This window comes from Ascaphus truei, chromosome 4 (genome assembly GCF_040206685.1).
Source record: "Ascaphus truei isolate aAscTru1 chromosome 4, aAscTru1.hap1, whole genome shotgun sequence".
NCBI classification, from domain to species: Eukaryota; Metazoa; Chordata; class Amphibia; order Anura; family Ascaphidae; genus Ascaphus; species Ascaphus truei.
Window position 1 is genome coordinate 57824841 of NC_134486.1, and position 25047 is coordinate 57849887.

Here is a 25047-nt window from a genome sequence, read left to right on the forward strand (position 1 = left end):
CCCAAAGGTTATTGGTCCCACTGGCACATTATGGTGGGATATTCTGTGTTATCACTGCCATTGAATCCTATGGAAACTGTGTGATATTTTGACACACACACACTTTTTGTTTATAAAATTACATTATGGAGAATGAGAGTTCTTTTTATTCTAATTGTTTTTCTGTCTGTCTTTCTAGTAAAGATGGAGTTGTTGGTAAGAAATTACCCTACTACTTTAAGATATATCATATTTGAATTTACCCTTAGAACATAAAAGCTGTATTTCGATTTAGTTTTAAATAGAAAAAAACAGTAAGCCAACAGTATAACAAAGCATTTTTAATTAGGTTGTTCTCCAGAAATTATCAAAATAAATCCATAGACAAAAGATAATACAGTGTCCATAATTTGAAAGTACATTTAAATGATTGTGTGGCCACTGCATACATAGTGAAGACCATGATAACATTTTCTCAGCAGATTTCCTGTAGCTGTATCAGTACCAGCTTTGGGCAATGGCAAGTTAAATTGAAAAGTTAAATATTCAACATATGTGCACCAAGCCAACGTGTACACACAGATTCCTGATTAAATGGGACTTCAGGTACAATTAAAGCTTTGAACAGTTCTGCTAGAATATCCTGGAGGTCTGTGATGCTGATCTCTCCCCTCAGAGCTGCAGACGGGGAAAGATCTGGCTACATGAGGAGTTTGGGGCTATAGCAGCTCGATGTTCCACCGGCCCAAGTGGTGCATGAGCGGCTGAGCGCTAGGGTGGAGGATCGCCTTCTCGCACAGCCATAAAGAGAGGCAACTAGAGTACTGGCAATAGGGTTTAGCAGTTAGGAGAGGCGGTTGTAAGATTAGAGGGAGTAGAGAAGAGAACCAACATGGTATTAGGTGGGGGAAGACCCCAAAAAAATAATAAATAAATATTTAGTGGAAATACGTGAAGAAAATAAACATTATGGATAGGCTAGGGTTGGGCGATATCAAAATTCTCATCATGAAAACGATATTAAGACATTTATCACAATATATATTGCGATAAACAAGTCTGAACAATTTCTAGTAAATCTAAATAAGTTGTGCTCTCAAAATAAATACATTTTGTTTAATTTACTAGAACAAAGAGACCTTCATTCCCAAACCCTTTCAATGTCCACACTTCACATTTTCTCACCTAGCCGGCTCCCATCACCTTAATTTATCCACCCCTCATTGTCGAAAAATCCATTTAAATTCACTTTTAACATTTTCATTAAGGACGAGAGTGACGGAAGCAGTGTAGGCGAGAAAGGGTGAAGTGCAGGCATGGAAGGTGGGGGATTAAGGGTCCCAGTGGACATAGTGGAAGGGGTTAAGTGCCGCAGTGAGGGAGGGTTGAGGGTCTCAAGGGGGAGAGAGGAAGAGGTTATGTTTAAGTGTGGGGGGGGGTTATAGGGGTTACCAAAAGGAAAGTGTGGAGTTCCTACTGTTCACTGCTGCCTCTGCTCTCATCCCATGCTACAAGAAGCTTTCCCCCTCCCTCTAAGTGAGCATTCAGAAACAGGGGGGAGGGGGTGGAATCGGAGAGAGAGAGGCAGAGAGACAGCACATTGATGACTTCAAACTGCTCTCACTGCACTGAAACCCCGAAATATAGTGATAACCGGTAATCTCCCATAGCGACACACCGGGAGATTCTGTTATCGCGATATTTCGATATATCGCCCAACCCTAGGATAAGCTGTAGTTAAAAGAGAAAGGGAAGAGGCGGTGAGGCAGCAAGGCTTTTTAAATAAGTGTTGAGACCAGCAAAGGTTGTTAAAGGCCCTATTGTGCACCTTAAATATAATACAGTATATTTTTATTTAAATTAGGTTGCATCAATTTAAATAGGAAATACAATTATTCCAATAACCATGGTTTCATATTTCAATGGTCTTGGTAAAAACAACCTCTTCTATGTACTTTGTATTTATATTACCATCTAGCTTCATTGCAACAGTTTCTAATACTTTTTTTTTTTTAACAAGGAGTTACATAAAAATTATAAGTATTTTATGCGTGTATGTAATATATTTAGTACCTTTTACATGTCAGGTTTGATTTACTTTTCAATGATCCTTAGAACTGGACAAGAGTACAACAGATATTCTTGTACCACAAAAGAAGAAATATGCAATGCTGACTTTTTACATTTGACCTTAGATATGATAGTACTCATAACAAATGAGCAGGGTAGATTAACTTAAAACCTTAATTGTACAAAATCAAATACAATCCCTCAGTTTACACCAAATGTGTGAAATGCCTTCAAAACCAAGAGGCGCGGGGGGAAAATGTAGAAGAGACATAGAAGGCAATATTGTAAAATATAATTTTTTAGGCGAATTAATTATTCAGAACTTCCAATATGACTATTCAATATGCCACTGTATGAAGTCACCATCCCATTGATCCGGAGATGTAAGCTCTATTCATTTGAACAGGGCTTAAATATTCTGGTGCAAGGGTCAGACTGCATCACATCATATTGGAGCGGGGGCAATATCAGTGCATATGTTCTGTCTTTTGGTTGGGACGATATGCAAGCTTATGGGTATAGAGATAGGAAGAGGTAATGAATGTAATTTAAATGCTGACTTAACTGTGGCAGTATATAAACATTGGTGCAAGTCAATACTAGGCACTCACTGGGCATTTTTTGTGTATGTATGTATACTTATGTACAAGTCACATATATTATACATTGGATGCTTTCGTACATAAATATTTAAGTCCTGGTGAGCACCTAGAACATTTTACACAACATATCACACAGAAGCAGAGGCATGTACTCAAGTACTATGAACAAAATGAATTAATCACATTTCACTGGGTCACATTTGGGTAAAACCAAGTAAAAATCCATGGAGCCTTTATTCCATTGATTTAGCAAATTCAGCATAGTCAATATATCCATCGTTATTCTCATCATCATCTCTTAAAACATCGTCTATCAAGTTAATCAGCTCTTCTTCTTTTATGCTATTAGAATGTTCACCACCCCCCTAAAAAAAAAACAGAAAAAAATGCAATATTAATGTAATCAAGTTTTCAGTTTTGGATAAACTTTGTCATAATTTCTAAAATGGCAAGAAACACATGGCTTTGCCACATGGACATACCAAGTATTGCAGTCTCGCTGCAGTGAAGCAAAACACAAGGTGCTAGACTGCAGGAAGTTTGTGAGAAGGGGCAAGAATAGGGACTGTTAATAATGACAAAAAAAAGTGAATTTTAAAATTAGGCAGAAAAGAACCCCACATAAGTTATGATGGGTAAAAATAAAAGGTAACAAAAACCCTCAAGTGTACAGCATACAGCAAATACAAATATCACTTGTTAACATATTCACATGTCTCAAACATGTCTGCAACCCTGTTTTTCACCATTATCCCCTAGCACAAGGATGCTTAACTACAGTCCTCAAGCCCCTCAACATGTCAGGTTTTCACAATATCCCATCTCCAGCACTGGTGGCTCAATCATAGGGGCAGCATTACAAAGAAATTCCTACTTTCACTCGTCACATGCTTCATTATCATATCAAATAAAAAACTATGTGAGACAAATAACGATGTAAAAATGTTTGTTATTAAGTATTTCTTGTGGGTTTATAATCTAGATGTTGGTGCCCTAGACATTGGGGGGAGGGGAGTTGTCTAAGAGCATAAGTACAGTAGCTGAAAGCCAGTTTTAAGTTGGATTATCTACAATTCAGACACAGTGATATTAACAATAGACACAAAAAAAGTTGAGAAGCCTGAAAAGGAAAGGGGGGACAGTAATTGCCAGAAAGCCAACCAATAACCAGAACATTGCTATGCCCAAAGATGTTTTTGCTACCGATTGGCCATCGCCAAATTAACCCCTTCAGTCTTGTACGACATCAGAGGATAGCAGGGGGAACATGGATCTCGCAGCAGGTAGGTCAGGGGGAGAGAGGAGTGGAGATCAGGAAGGATTACTACTGTAAACAAAATTACATTCATTTTTCCAACCAGCAAATTTCTGATGGTATTTTGCTGAAATAATACAGTGAAAGAAATTAGAATGATGATTTCACTGGCTCTTTCAGCCCCTTTGGTTTTAAACTCACCTCTTTATGCACATGTGAAATAGCAGTCGCTAACTCAAGGCCATCTAATAAATTATTGCCATCGTAGTCATGCATTTTGAAGTAGTGAAGCTGCAGCTCCCTAGGGGACATCTCCGATTCTGATTTCTCAACAACTCCTTCTAAATGCTCCATGATGTGGCTGAAAAAATTAAAGCATTGTGGTAATGAAATCCATCACAAACATGACAAGTGTTTTATTTATGTTTAATGGAACTAAATAAAAAATATACAACCCAATTTGCATGTCATGACTGTGTTCACTCGGTCTACTACAAAACATCCAGGATCATGTGTAATGACAGTATTCAGAACCAGCTGTTTGGGTCGATTTTCGGGCATAAATCACCACAAAAGTCAATGGGGATTTTTGTCCGCTTTGGACTATATTGAGTTACCCCCCTAGTCTGGGTCTATATGCAAACATAGTATTGGTTGGTTATCCTTAAAACATGGACTGTCTGGGATGTTTGAAAACCACAACACTAGAATAAAATATCCAATGTGGATTCACATCCCGTCACTGTAGTGCTATTAATACGTAATATGCAACAGTTCTGAATCCCATATGCTCAAATTCATAAAGCTCCCAGTGGACCTACTTTGTGCATATCAGAATACTTACTCTTTGTCCTGCACCATGTTCTTATCGAAACGAGAACTTCCATGACGCCCTTCTTCCACATTGGGATGATGATGCTCCTCGGCAATCACTGAAAATATCAACACTGTAGAAACTAGGCAGCATAGAAAATAGGACTTGTGCATCTTCTGGCAAATCATTGTTTACAAGCTCCTAAAACAAAGGAAAAAATACAAATGGAATGAAAAAGGACCCCACCTGCCTCAAAGCCATTATAACAATCACATCTTTCAGCCTTTGTCAGTTTGTCAGTCAGTAGAAGATTATCTTGTCATGGTGGCATTTTGGTTTTCCTCTATGATAGTTGTTTCTGTGCCCAGCATTCACAATACCACTCTAATTTACTAATAAAAGGAAGGTTCCAAGTTAAACACATATTACTACATATAAAAAAAAAATGAAATGCCCTTAACAAGTGCAATCCCCTCTGCTCTTAAAACAAAAAATCCTACTATTGCTCCAAATTCCAAAGAACCTAGCAACCTTGGTTAATTTATAACACCATAAGGGGTACCTGTTTCCTCCCCTTCAATAACTGCCATACTGATCTGATAGGTTTGGTCCACACAGATAAGCCTCAGGTGGACTTCTGGAGAGGACCCATGGCCATCTACCACTGTCATTGCTTTTGTTGATGATCTGTAATCACTGTACTGTGCTGCTATGCCGTTGTACTACTGCCAAAACCACCGATCCCCCCATATTTCTTTTCTGTACCCCCCTAAGATGTAGGTAAACAAAAATACCAATAAAATGTGTGGGGGAAAAAAATCCTAATAATTTGGAAATAATACCCCAGCACAGGCCTCTAATAAGAGAAAGTCTCTCTGACTATTGCGAATGCCCCGGCAGAATAATTAAACAAAATAGTGTATTCTGGTTTCATGATGATGTCCTTTCCCTTACTTGCAGGGGAGAGCCAATAAATGGTGAGAATAAAAACAAGAGGGGCATTCTGGGAGACGAAATAGGCAACAAGTCAGAAAATGTGAGATTTGGAAGGGTTGAAGTTTTATTGGCAACACTTATGTAATGTGTTTACTGTAGCGGAGTTGATTTTAGAAGGATTGCACATTACATTCAAGACTGATGACATAGCATCACAAGGATATTGCAGCAAGCAGGCACCACAGATTAGCAAACAAGCCCTCTAAAAACTTGCTCTGCTACTATCCATAATTTTTTTTTTTTTTTTTTAAACACGTGCAAAATTTACTTTTATTGTTTCAGTATGGCATTCTTGTTTCATTAAATAATAAAAAAAAAAATGAAAAGTAAAAAAAAAAAAAAAAAATTGGCTGTGGGGTCACAAATAGAAAGTGGCAACGTCATCTCTTAATGACATTGCAACTTTCTATTGGCCGCCCGTTTGGCCACTTTGTGTCCACCGGACAGAAATACTTGGCAAACTAGTTGCTAATTATTTCTTCCTGATTGTCATCTCTCACATACAATCCAATGAGGGGCAAAATTGAACTAAATGTTGTTAGCTCAAATCTGAACTACGGGAGAACTGTACAAGTCTGCTGTTAAATTATTAGTAAACTATAGCCTTGTTAACTTAAACACACGATCATTGACACATGAGAAATAAAGACTATTATTTTAATAGATTGACTTTCCAGTCACTACACCAGGGCAGACAATTTGGATAGCAGAGGGCAACCTGCCATCTAAAAGCCACAGATAACCCATATTTCTCCAGCAGACAGTGTTAGGAACCAGTCTAAGATTTACATAAAATTTCATTATCTTTCCCTTTTACCTGAATCTTGTGTTTTCAGATACCAGTAAAGTCTACTCATACTTTCAAAACTTATAAGGAACATTTAGTACCAATTACCAGAGTTTCAGATCAACTACAGTAAATACCCTATCACCTAGTCTTTGATACGGACTGTCATTCAAGGTGCTAGAGATGGGGTTCTAAACATTATGACATTATGCAAACATCTGTTCTATTAACCCTTTCAGTGCCAATGTAATGTACTGGGTACATCATAGAGGCTGGCACTCTAGATGGCCATGTGACATACCAAGTACAGTACGTCACAAACATTCTGTCCCCCTGGGCAGCAGGCGTCAAAAGATGCACAAATAAAGGCTGTTAGAGCAGCATGAAAACCTAGAGGATACCATGAGGGATACGGTCTATATAGGGGGTCCAGATGAAAGCCTAAATGACTTGGTCCGCTATACATGTAGAACAAAATTCATGGAGGTCAAGTGCATATGGAATCAGAGTACATAATAGTAAATAATAAGAGTAAATAATTTAATGAGATGCTTCACAGCTGGGCTTTAAAAATTAAAGGTGAAGGTACTTCACTAATATTGAGTGACAGGGAGTTCAATAGGTAGGGATGAGGGGAAAAGGTTTAAGACGAGAGGGCTGCTGAGGTAAAAACTGCATAGATGCCTATCCTTGGGTTGCGAGTAATAGGCGAGTAGGAGTGTAACAAAAGATCACAATTTAGATAAATAGATTTACAGGATTATAGAGAGGTAAGGAAGGAGAATGTTGTAGTTTATGTAGAAATTGATAGGAAGCCAGCACTGATATCCTGGAGATTTTGACTCCCTTGGGCGAGTAGAAGACCGAAAACGATTATCCCTGCTGTGGGCAGATTGATTGAGCGGGCAACTCCTGGATCTACTCTAGGGGAGTCCGCTGCCTTGGCGTCGTCAGCCAAACAAGCGTCCCAGCTGATCGTGATCTCCAGGGTGTGACGTATCTGCACCAAGTCACTCTCCGTACTTACAAGCAGGTATGGGAATATAGCAATCCTAGAGAACACAGAGTTATTCAAGTCTTCCGTTCAGCTAAATCAAAAGCACAAAAGTCCCAAAGTCCACGTAGCTCCTCCTACGCGTTTCACCACCGGTTGTGGCTTCGTCAGGGGTAATAAATGCAACATCTGACCATGATTAAATACCCACCATTGCTTCCCAATAGGTTAAAATTAATTGAAGCAATATAAAATTGTATCAGGGTTATCAATCAATCAGTGTCAGTTTTGTCCATCAGTGGTTGTAGACAAATAGCAACCAAAATGTTTAATTACAATCATGATTCAAAGCATTAAAAAAAACTTTACATATTTACAGATCATAAAAACAAAACGAGAGAAGCGCACACCTCATAACATAGTAAGATTTCCTTTACTTGGCACAAAGAATAAAAATGCACTTAAAAACCATCGCGCATCCAGAGCAAATACAGCACAGCTGATAGGGTCTCAGTAGTCCAGGCACATTTTGCCGGGATCCTCCAACACTTTCCTTGGCGCGTCCGCCAATATAGGCTGTCAGGCAGCACTTCTCCGGTGGTGCGCCGCCGCGTCACTACGGACGTCACCGTGCCCCGACATCCGTTGTGAGAATGGAGCATGGGAAATGGTCCAAGCTCTACAAGCTCTCCTTCTCCTGCACACAGGTCCCAGCTACTCCCACAGCTTGCCAGCAACAAACAGAAAGCCATCCTACGTGTTTCAAGGCGTGTCCTCTTCGTCACTGGAGAAGTGCTGCCTGACAGCCTATATTGCTGGACGCGCCAAGGAGAGTGTTGGAGAATCCTTACAAATAATGCCTGGACTAATGAGACCCTATCAGCTGTGCTGTATTTGTTCTTGATGCACAGATGTTTGTAGGTGCATTTTATTCTTTGTGCCAAGTAAATGAAATCTTACTATGAGGTGTGCCCTTCTCTCTTGTTTTGTTTTTATATAGTGTCACCGTGGAACGCTTGAGTTGCATCCTTTACGACGATAGCAGCACCCTCTGGACTGGACTTCACATTCTCAGTTTTTTATTGAAGATATGTATATATTTTATGCATGTTATATGGGGTACATTTTGCCGACATATGTCCTATTATTGGTTATATACATGTTTTGAGTTTACGACATAGGTTTCTGAGCACCCGGAGCTGAAGCATGTCTATCTTTTCTGGGGACTTTCTATTATTTGGTATACACCTGTAAGGTGTTTTTCCATTTGCCCCCTAGTTCCTCCAAATCAAGCCTAGGAGATTATCTTATTTAATACGACTTTATACTAATTTAGCAGTCAGCTGTTTAGTAAGACTGATATTTAAACATCACAAATTGTTATGTATGGTATATTTGATGATTCAATGACAAAAAAAATATAAAAAATACCATAAAAAAAGTCTAATGCATAAAAAGGTTAGTATTTTGAATACACAATAAATGACCAATTAATGAAAACAATATGTATACACACAGATGAAGTTAGCTCACTATATAAAAAACATACACATATCCCAGTTGAAATTTGCGTATTGTATGTGGCACACAGTGTATAATACCGATATATTAATTTTCATGTGAATTAACTCTGTGTAACAAAATTCATGTGCAACCAATGTTAGATGCACATAAACTGACAGTAGATATCTAAATGAATCATAAAAACTTAAACCCACTAAAACATATTCAATGTTAATAAATATATAAAATAACCATATAAAAACTGTATTTTAAAAGACCAATAACAGAATAAAAATACGTATTTAAAAGCAACTAGATCCAAATGTTCATTGAGACCTCCAGGGTTTAATGCTTGGAGTTTAAAGACCCAGTATGTCTTGTTATTGCAGCCTAGAAAAAGTGTCACCTCTGAGTGACCCATCTATAAACCTATTCAGTCCCCATAATAGAGATTTGCGTTTGGTGTTTGTGTACATTAAGGAAGTGCCGCAAAACACAATGCCCTAAAAATCCCTTTATAATGTTGCTTCGGTGTTCTAGAAAATATTTTTGTAATGTTCTTTTTGTGCGGCCTATGTACTGTAATCCACATTTGCAGATGAACATATAAACCACAAAAGTGGTATTACAATTAATAAAGCTTCCAATCTGAAACGCCTCCTTTGTTACTCTTGATCTAAATTATTTTGTCTTGTTAAAATGAGTACGTCAGACATCTACAGTAGTGTGTCAACATTTAAAACACCCTAAAGGCATATTTGGGAGCCACGTCTCAATATTAAATCTTTCTTCTTTATAGTATGTGACTGCCTTCAGTATGCTTGTTGCTAAAATAACCTTAAAGTCCCTAGTTCTTAAAAGCTACTGTCGGTTCTTTTGTCAATTGATCTTTTAAAACTGGATCCTTCTCAAGAATCTTCCAGTGTTTTGAAGTGAAGCATCTTTGGTGGCACCTAGTGAATTTTGATCTGATAAATCTCGTTGATGGTAACGAAAATGTGTAACGGAAGTGACGTCACGGGCAGTCGCCGCACGCGCATAGGCGGCCGTCACCGCCGCTGTACAGAGGCGGACACACACGTGGTCTGTGTACATACACAAACAAACGGAACACTGTAATTAGAGGAATTCTCAGAGAGTATAAATATAGAATTGCAGATAGCAAAAATCTTAGAAATCTATCATTTATCATAAAAAAACAGAAGTGCAAAAGATGCAAGGTGTTTAAACATATAATACATGAATTGTATACACATTAATATAATATAGTAACTGTAAGAATTATAAAAATAAAGAACGGTGTGTGTGCCGAGCATGCGCGTTCCAAGTCAAACTATTATGCGTTGTCACTGAAATTGTGTTTTGATTTTTATGATCTACAATGAATTAAAGACTTTTGAGTGTAATGGCATTTAGATACTTTACAATCCAAAATATATGTATCTTACTTTACTTATCAAAAGTCAATTATATCATGTATTCCAAGTGATAGTATGGAAATTTCGACACAAAAATAAATAAATTACACCCTCAAATCTCTTTAATTCAATCACCATCACAAATACAATTTCTGTGACAAAACACGAAGAAGTTTCACTTACAATGCGCGTGCTCAGCACACACAACTTTTTTTTAATAATCTTCTGTATAGCGCTAGCTGCCCTGTTATATTTCGTAATTAAGAGGCTGTAGTTCCAGTTCAGTAACTTAAGTTCAGTATTTATGAGTGTAAGTCTATCCTTTTCTCTTCCTCTCTTCAGACACATTGGTATTATGGCTCTTGTACCCTTTGTTTTTAAATGTATTTATTCTGAGTCTTAAGAACTGCATATGGAACGTTAGGCATACAAATGATTACTTTTGAAATCTAAGTAACTATTTCTGTTGAGTGGCTTGAAATGGGATAATAAAAACCTATCATCCTCACAAAAAAGTACAAGAGCCAAATACTCAATAGTCTGCCGGTTGCTCTGAATGTACTTGCCCTCCCAATACCCCAATGGTTGGAAAAACCTGGGGCAAATGTTGTATCCATCGCAGTACCTCATGTTTGTACATAAAAATTCTCCTCAAACAAAAAAATTTTTTTTAAATAAAATTAATGTTATTAAGAATAAAATCCACCAGAACCATGGGTAAAGTAGGATCAGAATTCAAAAAGAAATCTATGGCTTCCAGCTCTTTATCATGCAGTAAACATATAAAAAGGGCTGTAACATCAAAGGTCACCCGTAACATATCCTCAGACCACGTGAAGTCTTGAAACAACCCTAATAGATGTTTAGTATCTCGAAGGTGCGAGTCTAATTTGTTATAAAAAAAGTTTTTAAAAAAGGAGTTGCAAAAAATAATTAACATATTCCGAAACGTTGGCTGTAAACGAATCTATGACATTACCCGATACTATAGTTCTCCCCGGAGGGTCCATTAAATCTGTATGCATCTTGGGCAGGTGGTATAGAATGGGAGTTCTTGGCTGGGGGATATCTAAGAATCTATAGTCAAGTTCACTTAATGTACCCATCTCCAATTCTTGTTTGAGTAGTCTCTAAAATTAATCTGGATATTAGGTAAAGAGTCCTTACCCAACTCTTACAGGATCCCCAAGGAGTCTATGGGCCTCTTTAATGTATTCGCAACTGTCTTTAATTACAACCCGCCTCCTTGTCAGCCTATCTTATTTAGATCCATAGCTTTTTTTCTTTTTGTGTTAAATTAGCTTTAAAAATCAACTTTATTTTAACGCAGATTTAAAATCATCTAATACCAATTGATGACACACTTTGATGTTCTGTCTTTTAGACTGTGAGGGGTAGAACATAGATTTTGTTTTGAAATCAGTATGTTTTATATATTCCATTAATAGTTGTTGAGAGCTAACATTAATGACCGGAGGTAAGTCTTTTCCTTCATTTTCCTCAAGAAGGGCAACTAGGTTCTGCCAAACATTCTTGTTCAGGATTACACAACTCTATATCAAAAATAGATGTATATTGTTTGTTAGGACCAGTCTTTAAAAAGTGCCTTTTGAGTGTCAACTTTCTCATAAACCTATGTAAATCAATAAACAAGCCAAATAATACAGGCCCACTCGTTGGCGCAAATGAAAGCCCTTTCTTTAGTACTTTTGTGTGTTCTTCAGTGAGTATCTTAGAGGACAGGTTGAAGATACTTGTCCATTTGTTTCTTTTTGTCTTTTTACTTGTACTATTTTTTCTTACCTACTCCACATCCTCTTTCTAACCTTTTGTTTTAATTACTGCCGAGTTGTGTTTTATCCCATTTGTTTTCCCTCCTTTCCCGAGTTCCAAACCGCGATCGTGTGGTTCTGCCTAAAAAACAAAACAAAAAAAAAACAGGACAGGTGAACACTGCCTAATGTTCTCTTGCGGTCTGTTTTTTGTTTGGCCTCTAAATGATTAGCAAAGGGTGGAGGAACCACTATTTGGGAAGTTTCTACAGGAGATCCCTCATCAGATTGCTCATAATTGGATGGATTAGGCCTGTTCCTTCTTCCTGCTGTGCAAAACCATTTTGGTGCGTCATTTTAGCTCATATCTGTCTACGCCGCCTCTACTTCTTTGTGTATAGTCACTGGTATATGTATCCCTTTGTCTTATTCAATTTGTTATAACATGGATTCTGATATCCCCTAGGTTCTTTAATTCTTTGGGACTTACCCTGTCTAAAAAAAGTCCTATAAGGTTCTTTTGTCTTAGCCCAATTCTGTTGCTCAGAACTATTATAATCATTTAGATCTCTCCGGAATTTCTTATTTGTATTTCCTATTAGGAAGAATTCAGTCTTAATAATAGCAACTTTTTTCATATAGCGCGTTTCTTCTAAATGGGACCCCAAGCGTTTTACAATATACACAGTGCTGTACGTAGAATTTTACAGGCATAGTCCCTGCTCCGATGAGTTTATCATTTATGCTTCATGGCGTGAAACGTGTAGGTGGGGTGACACCTCTTTTTTTGTCTTCATGACTAATAATTACACAATTTTATGGAAAATGAACTTTGAATATTTTTTCAATTGATCCATTCGTTAGTGCTCTGTTTTTTCTCTTTCCACTTTTGTCCTCGATGGATGCCAGAAACAGCTGTATAACTACTAGCTGGGATAGGGTTGGGCGATATAACAGTATTCAGTAATATTGAGATAATCTCCCAGACTGCCGATATGGGAGATTACCTGTGATTGCAATATTACAGGATGTCAGTGGTCAGAGGTGCGGCTTTGAAGCTGCCGCTTTGCGAAGACTCACTCTCTGCCTCTCTCCCCCCCAGAGTCCCCGTCCCTTCCAACTTCAAAATGCTTACTTACAGGGAGCGGGGAGGAGCTTCAGCCTCACAGGGAGTGAGATTGTGTGAGAGCAGCGGCCTGCAGCAGGGAAAGTTTCCTCGATTTACTTTTGTTAAGCCCTCTATTCCCCCAACCCCTAGGACACTTAATCCCTTCCTCCCGCTCCCAAACGCCAGGGAGTAGGAACCTTAACCCCTTCCGATCTACTCTCCCCTCGGAACCTTAACCCCTTCCTCTCTCACCCCGCCATGCCTGTACCATTTCTCACCTATGCCGCTTTCATGCCCCTTATTCCATCACTTTCACCCTAAAATGTTAAAAATTAAATAAAAATTGTCAAAAAAATCTGTTAATTATATTTTTAACATTATATAAATGGAATGTGTTTTTAAATGGATGGAGTAACTTGGGGTGAGTAATGGAATAAGGTTTTTTTTAGGGTGATGGGAGCAGTGTAGGTAAGGAAAGGTAAAGTGCAGACATAGCAAGGGTTTGGTAATTAAAGGCCCTTTGTTCTAGTAAATCTAAAGAAAAAAAAATGTATTTAAAGAACAAATTTTATTTAGATTTACTAGAACATTTTAAGACTTAACAAATTTATCATGAAATATATCGTTATCGCAATACATTTCTTAATACCTCCATCGTGGTGAAAATGTTGAAGTATGCTGCTAGAGAGGACTTAAAGGAACCAATATTGGTAGGTAAATTTCCTAGTTTCTTCAGTGTCTACCATGGCAGCCAGAAACCCCTGGGATGTGCCAATGCGGTTAAATACATTGGGTGGGTACATCATTAGTAGCGGACGGAATTACAGCTTGTAAAACCTTCCTCGCAAACCTAACATCAGCCAAGGCCTGGAGAGCTAACCTATAATTCTTAGTGAAGCTTTGCAATCAGGACCATGTTGCTGCCTTACAGATGTCTTGTGTGGAGGCCTGCGGTTTTCCTGCCCAAGACGTTTCCATAGCCCTTGTTGAATGAGCCCTAAGTCTGTGGTGGTGCTTTTCCAACAGAAGTATAAGCTTCACTGATGCCTGTTGTGATCCATCTTGAAATAGATGTGGCTGAAGCCGTTTGCCCTTTTCTGAGACCTTGGAAAAGAATGACCGGCTTTGAAGTTTTCCTAAACTTAGCTGTCTTCAGGATATAGGCCGTCCATGCTCTACATCCAGAGCATCTAATATTCTCTTTTCATTCGAATGACAAAGGCAAAAGAAAGGGACCACGATATGCTAATTCATATCAAACTTGGATACCCCCCTAGCATGGAAGCGAGGAACAGTTTGCAGGACAATTTTATCCTGATTAATCTGGAACTACAGTTCCTTGCATGATGACGCTTGCAATTCACCAACTGTGTGTGTTGTAGTGATTGCTGTGAGTGTTTTAATGGATACGTCACTCAAAGCATCAAAATCCATCGAATTGAAAGCCTCCAAGACCAGATTCAGATCCCATGAAGGCATGGGAGCCTTTATCCACAGTTTGATTCGGATGGTTGCCCTTATGAATCTGGCAACCATAAGATCGAGAGGAATTGGCCTATTAAGAAGAGTGCCCAATGCGGACACGTACCTTCAGTGACGCAGGCATGAGCCCTTTGAAATCCTAGTTGTAGAAACTGCAAGATCGGTGGAGTTGTTGCATGAAGTTGTAATCTCGATTGTAATACTACTTAATATCTGTATTCTGTAATATGTAGCTGAGGTGTTTCCTGGAGTGAAGGTATCACCTGGTCTGAAAAACCCATTGCTCTCAATTACCTCCTCTCAACTGCCATGCCGTTAATGAAAGGAAACCAGGATTGTGATGGAGAATCAGCCTTTGCGTCAGCAGGACAGGAAGTGGAGAAAGTCTTTATATAAAAAGGTTCATTTAGTCTGCAAACCATACCCGCCTGGACCAATGCGGCACTATTCGTATAGTATTTGCCCTCTCCGGATTTTTCCTATCACCATCTGGAGTAACGGAATGGGAGGAAACACAAGAGGGAATGTCCATATGACTGACATGGCATTCTGACTGCGGCTTCAGGATCTTGCCATCTGGAGCCAAAGGGAGCAACCTTCTGTTTCATCTGAATGCAATCAGGTCTATTGAAGGCCCATCAACATACTGGATCCATAAATACCTGTGGACACAACTTATTAGCCTGGTAGAATGGCTTGCCTGCTCAAGAAGCGTTTACATTTTTGTCTCCGGAAACGTAGGTTGCTGAAAGATGTAGAGCTACCTGCTCTGCACACATCAAAATTCTTGAAACCTCAGAGCTTTTATACTTTAGGTGCACCGTTGTCAGTTGATGTAGCCTACGGCTGTTACATTGTCCAACAAATCCCTGAGCAGAAGGTCCTTCAAAGCTGGACTAATTCTCTGAATAGCGTGAAATACTATCCGGATTTCAAGGACATTGATGGCCAATTTGGTCTCTGCTGGTGACCACTGGCCCTAGATCGCCATCTTGGCAGAAGTCCCCACATCCCGTCAGACGAGCATCGGTGGTAAGGAGATTCCATGTGTAGGGAGTCCTAGATCTGCCATTTTTGATGGTTCACCAAAGCAGACTGTCTTGTGGATGCCAATAGAGTAATTCTGTCGTGCAGTATGGGAAACCTGGTCCTTCCGTGTCAAATAAAATTGATGTACAGTATAACCATCTGAGATGGAATCTGCCCATGAAGCCACATCTACGATGGAGTTTAGGAGGCCAGTGAGGTGCATAGGAGGCCAGTGAGGTGCATAAACTGTAGGCGGGATGGATATTTGATCCTTAGTAAAGAGTGAACTTCTCAAACGATATTAATCACTTGCAACCGGGGGTAACGATACTATACCCCGTTGAGTATTGAACATTAATCTTATTGACCTTCTCCACGTTTATGATAAATTCGTTGTCCTCTAGCTGGCTGAGAACCAACTGGACATGAAGTTGTGCCAGGTGTTCTCAGGGAGCCTGGATAAGCCAATCGTCTAGATAAAACATGACAATTAACCCGGTTTGGCAAAGTTTTTCTGCCATCATCTTGGGGACCATCTGAGGTGCTGTAGCCAAACCGAAATGGCAAGTACCTGAAATGTCTGCCCCCTACACAGAAGCAGAGAAATTTGTGATGAGCCAGGTGAATCGGCCTATGGAGAGGTGTGTCTCAGATCGTTCACTACCAAGTAATTGCATTCTTGTACCGCGGTCATGACCACAGTTAAGGACGCCATTTTGAAGTGTTGAATTCTTTAAAGCTGCAGTTCAGTCTTTTTTTTTTTACATTTATTTTTTTACTTCAATAGTTTCATGTGTGCAATCTCTAATTAGCTAAAGAACTGTATAGCTGCAGGTCAATTCGTTCTCCATGTATTGATAGGTCGAAATTTGGTGACATATTAAAAGCTGGCATTTGTTTATAATCTGCTTGACTGGCAGTGGAAGCTCATGAATATTCATGAGCATTTATGCACTGACATGTGCTAGAGGGAGGGCAGGGCTGACAAAGGGGTGTGCCAGAGCTTGTGACAGGACATGAAGGGGCAGTGCCTTAGCAAATGGCTGTTAAAATAGAATACAAGAAAATTGGTCTTTCAAAGTTGTTGTTTTTTAAAACAGAAAATGCTAAAAGTATTTTTTCTTACTACAGAACTGATTTATTAAAAAAAAAAAACATGCAGGATATTGACTGAACTGCAGCTTTAAAAATGATTAACACCGCTTAAGTTTAGTACTGCTATGTACCCACCTGGCAATTTGAGGATCAAAAACAGTATTGAATAAAAGCCCTGACCACGTTGATGTTGCGGTACTGGTTGAATGGCCGAGTTGAGCCAAAGATCATGAATAGCACTTTGTGCGGGTTTCTTGGCGGGTGAGATTCCCTGATGAGGCCGCCTGAACATGACAGGAATTCTAGGGCATAATCATGTTCTATGATCTGAAGAACTTATCTCTTTGGTATGGACTCAACAGTCTGAAACTTTGCCAGTCTTCCCACAACTGTTGTATGCTTCCCAACCTCGACCTGCAAATCTTCAAGAGTTCGGCTTGTTCAGCCCACCCCAGGTGAAGCTTCACCTGGGCCAGGCCCTCTAGACTGGCTGGTACTGCACATTCCAGTTTCTGTTAAAATGCCTGCATGGTCTGTAGGCGCTGGCCTCCTGAAACTAAGGCTGAGTCGATAGAGGGGGAAGCCACGCTCCTCTGCGCTGACACAGGCTCGCCTGCTCGGTCAGGAGCGATTTCATGGACTGGCAGGCGAGCCAGCATGCGCGATCGGGAGGCGGGGCAGTGACGTCACTGGGCCAATAGCCCGCATAGCGCCAACACGTCGACGTCATGACGCTGCTTTGCCCTGATTGGGTGTTCTCAGCCGACAGCGCGCTGAGAAACAGTTACGGCTGTCAGCTGAAAATCCCTGCGCCTCAGCACGCCTGTGGACGCTCGCGGAACCCCCCTCTCAAGACATCCTCATTGAGGATGACGGGGCTCGTCGCAGAGTGTCCGCACGGCTCAGCGCGGCTTCCCCCTCTATGGACCCAGCCTAATTCTTGGCAGTCTCAGAAAAGGATGTTCTAGACCATTTTTGTTGTGGCAGGAATGAGCCCTTGGTGTTAGAGAACCTGATAAGGATTTCATCCAAAGCTTCTCCAAAAAGATCCCAGTGCCTACTGCTGCACACGCTACGGCTGTAGCAGACTAATAAGAAAGAAAGACAAGAGCAGACTAATAAGTGGTGGCAAGCAGTGCAAAGCGGTCAGTAAAAGGAGAAGGCAGCCTGCTCGAGTTGTGGGGAGTACTGTAGCTGCTTGGAAGGCTGTTGTGTTCCAGAGGCAGATACTGTTTTTTCAAGTTTGCCGAGATATAAATTACATTCTGTGCAAAAACAGATACTAACAGTGTTGATCAAAAAGAATTTGATCAGAAAGGTTTCCCCCTTTATACAGCACTCAAGACATGTATGTTCTACTGATGGACAAAACAAATGGCCCTGCAGATATGCTGCAGAAAACTGGTAAGTATCCCTGAATCACTGTGGAAATCAAAAATAATAAAATTTTATTACGTCTACATAGATCATTAAAAACACAGATACATTATTAAAAATCCCCATATTGTAGTGGCTGATATGAATAATTATCGTAGTAATAAGGTAAGTATCATTATTATCTTAATTTATTCATATCCTCACATCCAAAGTTGTAGCAATCAGAGAAAGACTTGTATACAATGAGTATTTATAACACCATCAGTAATATATATTGTTAGTATAATAAAGGTATCAGAGGTGGTTTATAGAATACAGGGTAATCACTAGTAATAATGCTCTCTATATATCACCGCAAAATGCGGACGTGAAACCCCTTCAATACTCCCAGTGTTAACCACTGCTAGTTAGTCCTCATATGTATGAACTGAGAAACAACCACTAAATACACACGGTTTGTTGCAAATAGTTTCAAAGGAAATACTGTAGTTTAGACACAGTCTCTTATGCTGCAGAGGCAGATACTGTTTTTTCAAGTTTGCCGAGATATAAATTACATTCTGTGCAAAAACAGATACTGCAACAAAGTGCAGTGGCAAAGGTTACAGCTGCGGCCCCAGTGCTCCCTGCTGCACGCGCACCTGGCGGTGCGTGCACAGACTACAGCCGCGATTGGTGGTCTGTAACGGAGCGATGGGATGTGTGGGGCGGTGCAATGCTGGGGGGCATGGCCATGGCGGGGCATATCTGCCCTTCCATTGACTGCCCGCGTCGCAGGTACACGTCAGAGCGCTTTGTGTGCAAACACATACTGCCACTGGGGCCTGCCCCATAGAGGGCTGTGCTGTGGTGTGCTTCAATCACGCTGCAGCACGGGCCACAGCTGCTACTGGGGACCTGGCCTACCTTTTAAATACCTACCTGCCCTGCTTCCATGCTCCCCCGATATGACAGGAAGCAACGTCAAGGGCACCCCACACAACCAGAAGTGACGTCAGTGCCCATCCAGGGAACAGACCAAACCTCTTAAAATTGATGTCAAACTCCAGCTATAAAGATGAGTTACTGTATATCCCAGCTGTTTCTGGCTGCCATAGAGGACGATGAAGAGAAATTATATATATTTTTCATAGGTACCTAGAAAGTATCTCACAGCAATTGTGACTTAGCCAATAAATAGAAACCGTTTGAAAATGTGCTTAGCCATACAGGTGGCAACTACTATTAGCAGTGAAAGGGTTAAAGGAGATGTGTATGAAGCAGCAGTAAAGGGCACAAAGCAAATTATGACAACCACAGTAAGTAAACAAAAACAACTCGTGATAAGGAATGTGGCAACTTCACTCGGGGGAGGGATATAAAGCAAATGGAATAAAAATAGATATACAAATAGACACAACCCGATGACGGCGTCTCAACCTTTGATGAACTTCTCTCCTTGGTTCTCTTAATGGAAAACTCAGGGAGCACAAGCCATCGGTGGGTACATGAAAAAAGAAACACAATAATAGTGCAATCCTGTTGAGACACAGGGATACGGAGGGTAAATATGCCCTCTCCAAAAAAACACACTCACAATGTGACTAAAATATACAAGCCTCAAACCCCAAACTGGGGGTTGGTGTCTTTAGTGTAGCAGACTCGTCTGGAAGCTTGCTCGTAGTACTTCAGCCGAAGTCTAAGGCAGGGGTGCGCAAACTTTTCAGTCTGCGCCCCCCTGCCTGCTCCCCCCCCCTGATCGCGCCCCACCCTTCCTTACTTTGTCTCCGGCATCAAATGATGCTGCAGGGTCACGTGACATCCCGTTGCCGTTGCAACGTGGGGTCACGTGACGCGGCGTTGTGAAGGGTAAGTTGCAGAGGCCTCACGCAATCCCCGGCATTTAATGCCCCTTGGGGAAGAGCGCGGGGCCTCTGTAACTGCCACGACCCCCTGAAAAATCTTGCGCTCCCCCCAGTTTGTATACCCCTGGTCTAAGGAACTCAACATTTTATGGAAAATAGTTACTAAAAAGACAGTGTATCTATTTGATTTTATGCCCTTCTTGGCGTAACTTTATGCTGGGTGTGTAAAAGTTTGGATCTTTCTTAAAAATAATAAAGATATTATAATGTACATGTATATTTAAAGACAATAAAAACAGCTTGCACACGAACACACAAATATTAGACCTATGTAAGGAGCTGTGTTCCAAGATTTTCAGACTACAAGCACACCAATCCATCCGATAGCACAGGATACAGAGAATGCAATTTAATGTCAAAGCTGAATTGTTGTGGAGTTTGAGAGATTTATTCCTTTCTAGACTAACAAGAAATAAAAGGTCAATTTTAGGATGAGTATGATATTTTTATGTTCCTTGGTGTTCCTGTCCTTGTTTTTGTCTCACTGCTATTTAAACCATGTAAAATATATTGGCCACTTACACCACACTGCAGGGGAGCTCAGTCTTTTTTCCCTGCGCCCCCCTGCCGGCTGTTCTGCTTGCCGCGAGCCCCCCTCCCTCTTTACCGTGGTTCCCGGCATCATGACGTTACATTGCCATAGCAACGTGACATCACATGACCCGATGGCGTTTTGACGCCGCGTTGCCCGATGCCGGCTGAAACACGGTAAGTAAGGTTTACAGAGGCCTTCGCCGCTTCCCCAGTACTTAAATTAAGTGCCTTTTGAAAGCGCGTGGTGCCTATGTAAGACGTGTGAAATCACTGGGGGGAAAATCACTGGGGTAGGAGAAGCAGGGCAAGTTCTGCATCTTCAGGTGTAAAGGTCTGTGGTAGTCAGTCCCGAGTCCCGGACATCACAGGTGGGGTGTGAGAAAGGAGGAGACGCAAGAAAGAAAAAGACATCTGATAGAATATGAGACCCACAGTGAGCAGGTCTCTACCACTGGGATTCACTAACCGCTGACGCAGCTTGATTAATCTACCCCTCGAAGGGAGAGGAGGTGGGGGGTCTCTAAGGGGAGGAAGGGGGTGGTAGGAATCACTGATGGAGAAAGGGGGAGGAGAGGTTGGTAAAGAGGAGTTGGACTGGTATTGATGTGTCTGGGGGCACAGCCACGACATCACAGAGCTGGTTCGCCCTCATTGGGCGAACCGCTCACGTGGCGCGCTTGCGAGCGGCAAATTCAAACTTGCTTGCTCTGGAAGCATCTAAGCGCCGAGCAGGCGCAGGCGCTTGCCCACACACATTGCCTCAATGTGTTTCATAGTGGCCAGCGTGAGCGACCCCGCCTGCTCAGCACCACCCTGGACGAGCCCTAAACCCCTCAATTAATATCGGCCCCTCAGTTTGCGTACCGCTGCCATACTATATGCGTTACTGTTTAAACGGTTGTAATAATTGCTCTCCTGTAATTTATACATGCAACCCCTCATGGCAACTTTACATTGAGCCTTCTTCTGAAATGTTAACATAATAATAATAATAATAATAATAATAATAATAATAATAAAAAAAGTTTCTCTTAGGAAACATTTTTTATAATATTGTGTGATAATATGTACTAAATACTAGGGGAAAAAAGAGAAAATGAAATAACTGCTGCATGTAAATCTGAAGAAAACAGGCAACATTTATTTTTATTTTTTTAAATTTAAACTAGTGCCCCCAAAAATCCACCTTGTGATTTATCCATGTTTAGCGAGTGTGTCATAAACCAGGTTAAGTAAACTGAGAAAATGTTGGACGTTCAAAGTCACACGATTAGCAGAGTTGGTGCTGGAGATTTCACAACTCCTGCTTCATAATATATAATATAATTAGCTTTGGCAAAATGTCTATGTACATTAATTGAGATTACTGTGTGTTTTACAAAAAGTACCTGGCAAAGTAAGTGACTGCCTGCACCAATGTATAATACAAACAAATCATATTAGGGATACTAGTACACTTCAAATAAGTAATTTGTTTTCCACAAACTGTGAATCAGGAAAATGATAGACGGTTACAAGTTTTTAGGTAAACTGCAAGACATAAAAGAATACATACAGGATAGGTAATATTATTGGATCCTGGAATTATTACAATATATAGTTCTTGACGGTTTGTATAAAACAATAGACACAAACATGCTCACTGACTATGTAATTATACAGGACAAAATAGGCTTCCTTTGCCTCTTGTAAAGAAGGTCACAGTTCAGTTAGTGACTAGCAGCTTGTTTTCCCATTGGTACAGTGTGGAGTATGTTCTGAGCACGCAGCTATCCATCCATACAACATACAGATCTAGCAGATGTTTAAGGCGCAAGTTTAAATGCCTCATCACGCAAAAAAAATTGATCAGCAACACTAATTGCACAGTTTTGCATGTTACTGCACGACTGCAAACATCTGCTACACCCAACACATCTTGTAATAACAAAACCATTAACTATAGGGCTCGTAGATACATTAGCATATGGTTACTCTGACATCTCGATTTCTCAGAGCAGTACAGAATTTGATACTGAAGGCAAAGCAGAAGCATTTTGTGAGGGGACAAAAGGTGGAACAGTTAAGAGGACTGCTGGACCAGTCCCCTGCAGGATTACAGTAATCCGATACATGTACGGTAATCCCATTGTCACTTCTTTCCACAAATGCAGAGATGTACCATCAATAACATGTGTTCCATAACCTTAATACCATCAAAAGGCCACGTTGTAACCAATCCCAGAATATCCATTCATTCATTGAAAGACTGAAGACAGCACTTATTCTTATTTCGATGCATTTATTTGTAAGAAGCCTTTCTCCCGTTCATGCTTCCCAGACGCACGTACACCTGTCTACAATACGGTCACAGCAGCTTCTCCTAACTTGTAAATCAAAGCAGAGCTGCTGCTGTTAGGCACAGTAGCAATACTTTTGTAGCCACTAATAAAAGGCAACCCAGGCTCTTGTGCATTATTATGAGACAGATTATACACTAGTAATACAGGGTATGTGAGGCCTCGCCCCGGTCACACGCACCGTCTCCCTGGTCACAGCACACGCGTCCCCGGCCGGCAGTCCTGCGAGTCCCCCGGTGCTCCTGCTGCGGCCCGTCACCCGGCTGAGCAGCAGACCCCGCCCACTCCGCGCGGGCTGCTTCCCCTCCTCCTGCAGGCGAAAACCAAGGAGCGCCGATCTTCGGAGAGAAGCAGTCCGTGGAGAGATCTAGCTCGGCTGGTCGAGTCTATGCGCTGGGCGCATGCGCGGTGTGAAGTGTGAAGAAGTGTGAAGTGTCCAGTGTCCAGATCTTCCACTGTCCAGAGGGAGATTAACACGGTGACTCCTCAGTGGGCAAAGCGCCCTGTTGCTGAGTAGCAACGGAAACACCATCCTGTTAAATACACGATGGTGCAAATTTCTGGTCATCATTTTATACAGGGATGTTGGTGTGTTTACGCTCCAAGCACAGTAACCGTACTATTATTCAGTTAATGCAGATGTAAACAAACATAGTGCTCGGTGCTTCCATGTTTCTCACTGCTGCTTCTTCTTTTCTAGGGGGTGATCTTGTTGATGTTTGGGTATCTGACTGAGACCTAACGTCTATAATGTATAGTAGGCTTCTTTTTCTGGGTACAGTTTTTCCACATTGGTTACAATGGATGCCGACATCATGTTGTAATAAAATGAGGGTGCTTTATATGCCCAGGACTAGCCAGGGTAAAACAGCAGCAGAGGAACATTAAGCTGAGCAGCCTTCAGCAGCTTAGCCTGGAAAGTTGTATTGTGTATTGTATCCCTATATACCAATAGGGACTACATAGTAGCCACACATGAATAGAAATGCAACACCCTCTTACATTTTACACCATTGTTATACACCCCCTCCACACACACCTTTTGTAAAGCGCTATATATACTGTGGGCATTTTATTAAATAATATTTACACGTACGTACGTACGTACACACACACACACACACACACACACACACACACACACACACACACACACACACACACACACACACACACACACACACACACACACACACATTCCCTTACATCACAAGCATTCAGGAACCACCTTAAGTCATAAATCACATACTGCACAGGGGGGAGGTGTAGGCTTCACCCACAGATAACATTCCAATTGCCTTGTTTCTAAGATTTTTTTTTGCTTAATCAATTGTAACATCGTCCGAAGAAGAGATCAATGTATCTGTACTGTGTTAGCCGAACTTAATAATCAAAAACAAATAGTCGATACCGTTCTGTGGCTAACAAAATGCTTTTATTTGTGCGAGCTTTCGAGATACACTGATCTCTTCTTCTGGCGTTGTTACAATGAATAAAGCAAGAAAGGTTTAACTTACAAACAGTGCATCTTGGAATGTTATCTGTGACTGAAACCTGTCCCTCACCCCTGTGCAGTATGAAATTTATGACAAGGTGTTAACTGGTCCCTGAATGTTAGTGATGTAAGAGAGTGTGTATGTATGTATGTAAATATAAATGTATAAAGCGCCCACAGTGTATACAGCACTTTACAAAAGGTGGGTGTGCAGTGTGTGATATATATTTATATATATATATATATATATATATATATATATATCAGTGTTCGACAATCCTATACATTTACACGCCCAGGGCGTGTGGATTTAATCTCCGGGCGAGTAAATATTGGCCCAAGCAGCACACGCGTTTGTTTTTTTAAATTTCCCTGCTCGCGCTGCCTGAAACAAAAACAAAACAACTCCCCCTACCTGAGTGCTGATTGGTGCGCGCTCCCAGGCTTTGTGGGCGCGCGGCCAGGCTCTATATGAGCCCGCCCCCAACGAACGG

General features: G+C 40.8%; 1 protein-coding gene across 2 annotated transcripts; it reads right to left on the reverse strand.

The window, feature by feature from the left end:
• Positions 1-305: 305 nt before the first annotated feature.
• Positions 306-23420, reverse strand: MCFD2 (multiple coagulation factor deficiency 2, ER cargo receptor complex subunit). 2 transcript variants are annotated; one of them, XM_075595816.1, is made up of 4 exons: positions 23240-23420; positions 4751-4921; positions 4108-4267; positions 306-3016 (listed from the first exon to the last, which is right to left on the reverse strand). In XM_075595816.1, the coding sequence occupies exons 2-4, from the start codon at positions 4906-4908 to the stop codon at positions 2885-2887; spliced, it is 450 nt and encodes a 149-aa protein (XP_075451931.1). In that variant the 5' UTR covers positions 4909-4921; positions 23240-23420; the 3' UTR covers positions 306-2884. The 2 variants fall into 2 exon arrangements, with proteins under 2 accessions (XP_075451931.1, XP_075451932.1); XM_075595817.1 differs by lacking the exon at positions 23240-23420 and adding an exon at positions 12222-12332.
• Positions 23421-25047: the final 1627 nt, after the last annotated feature.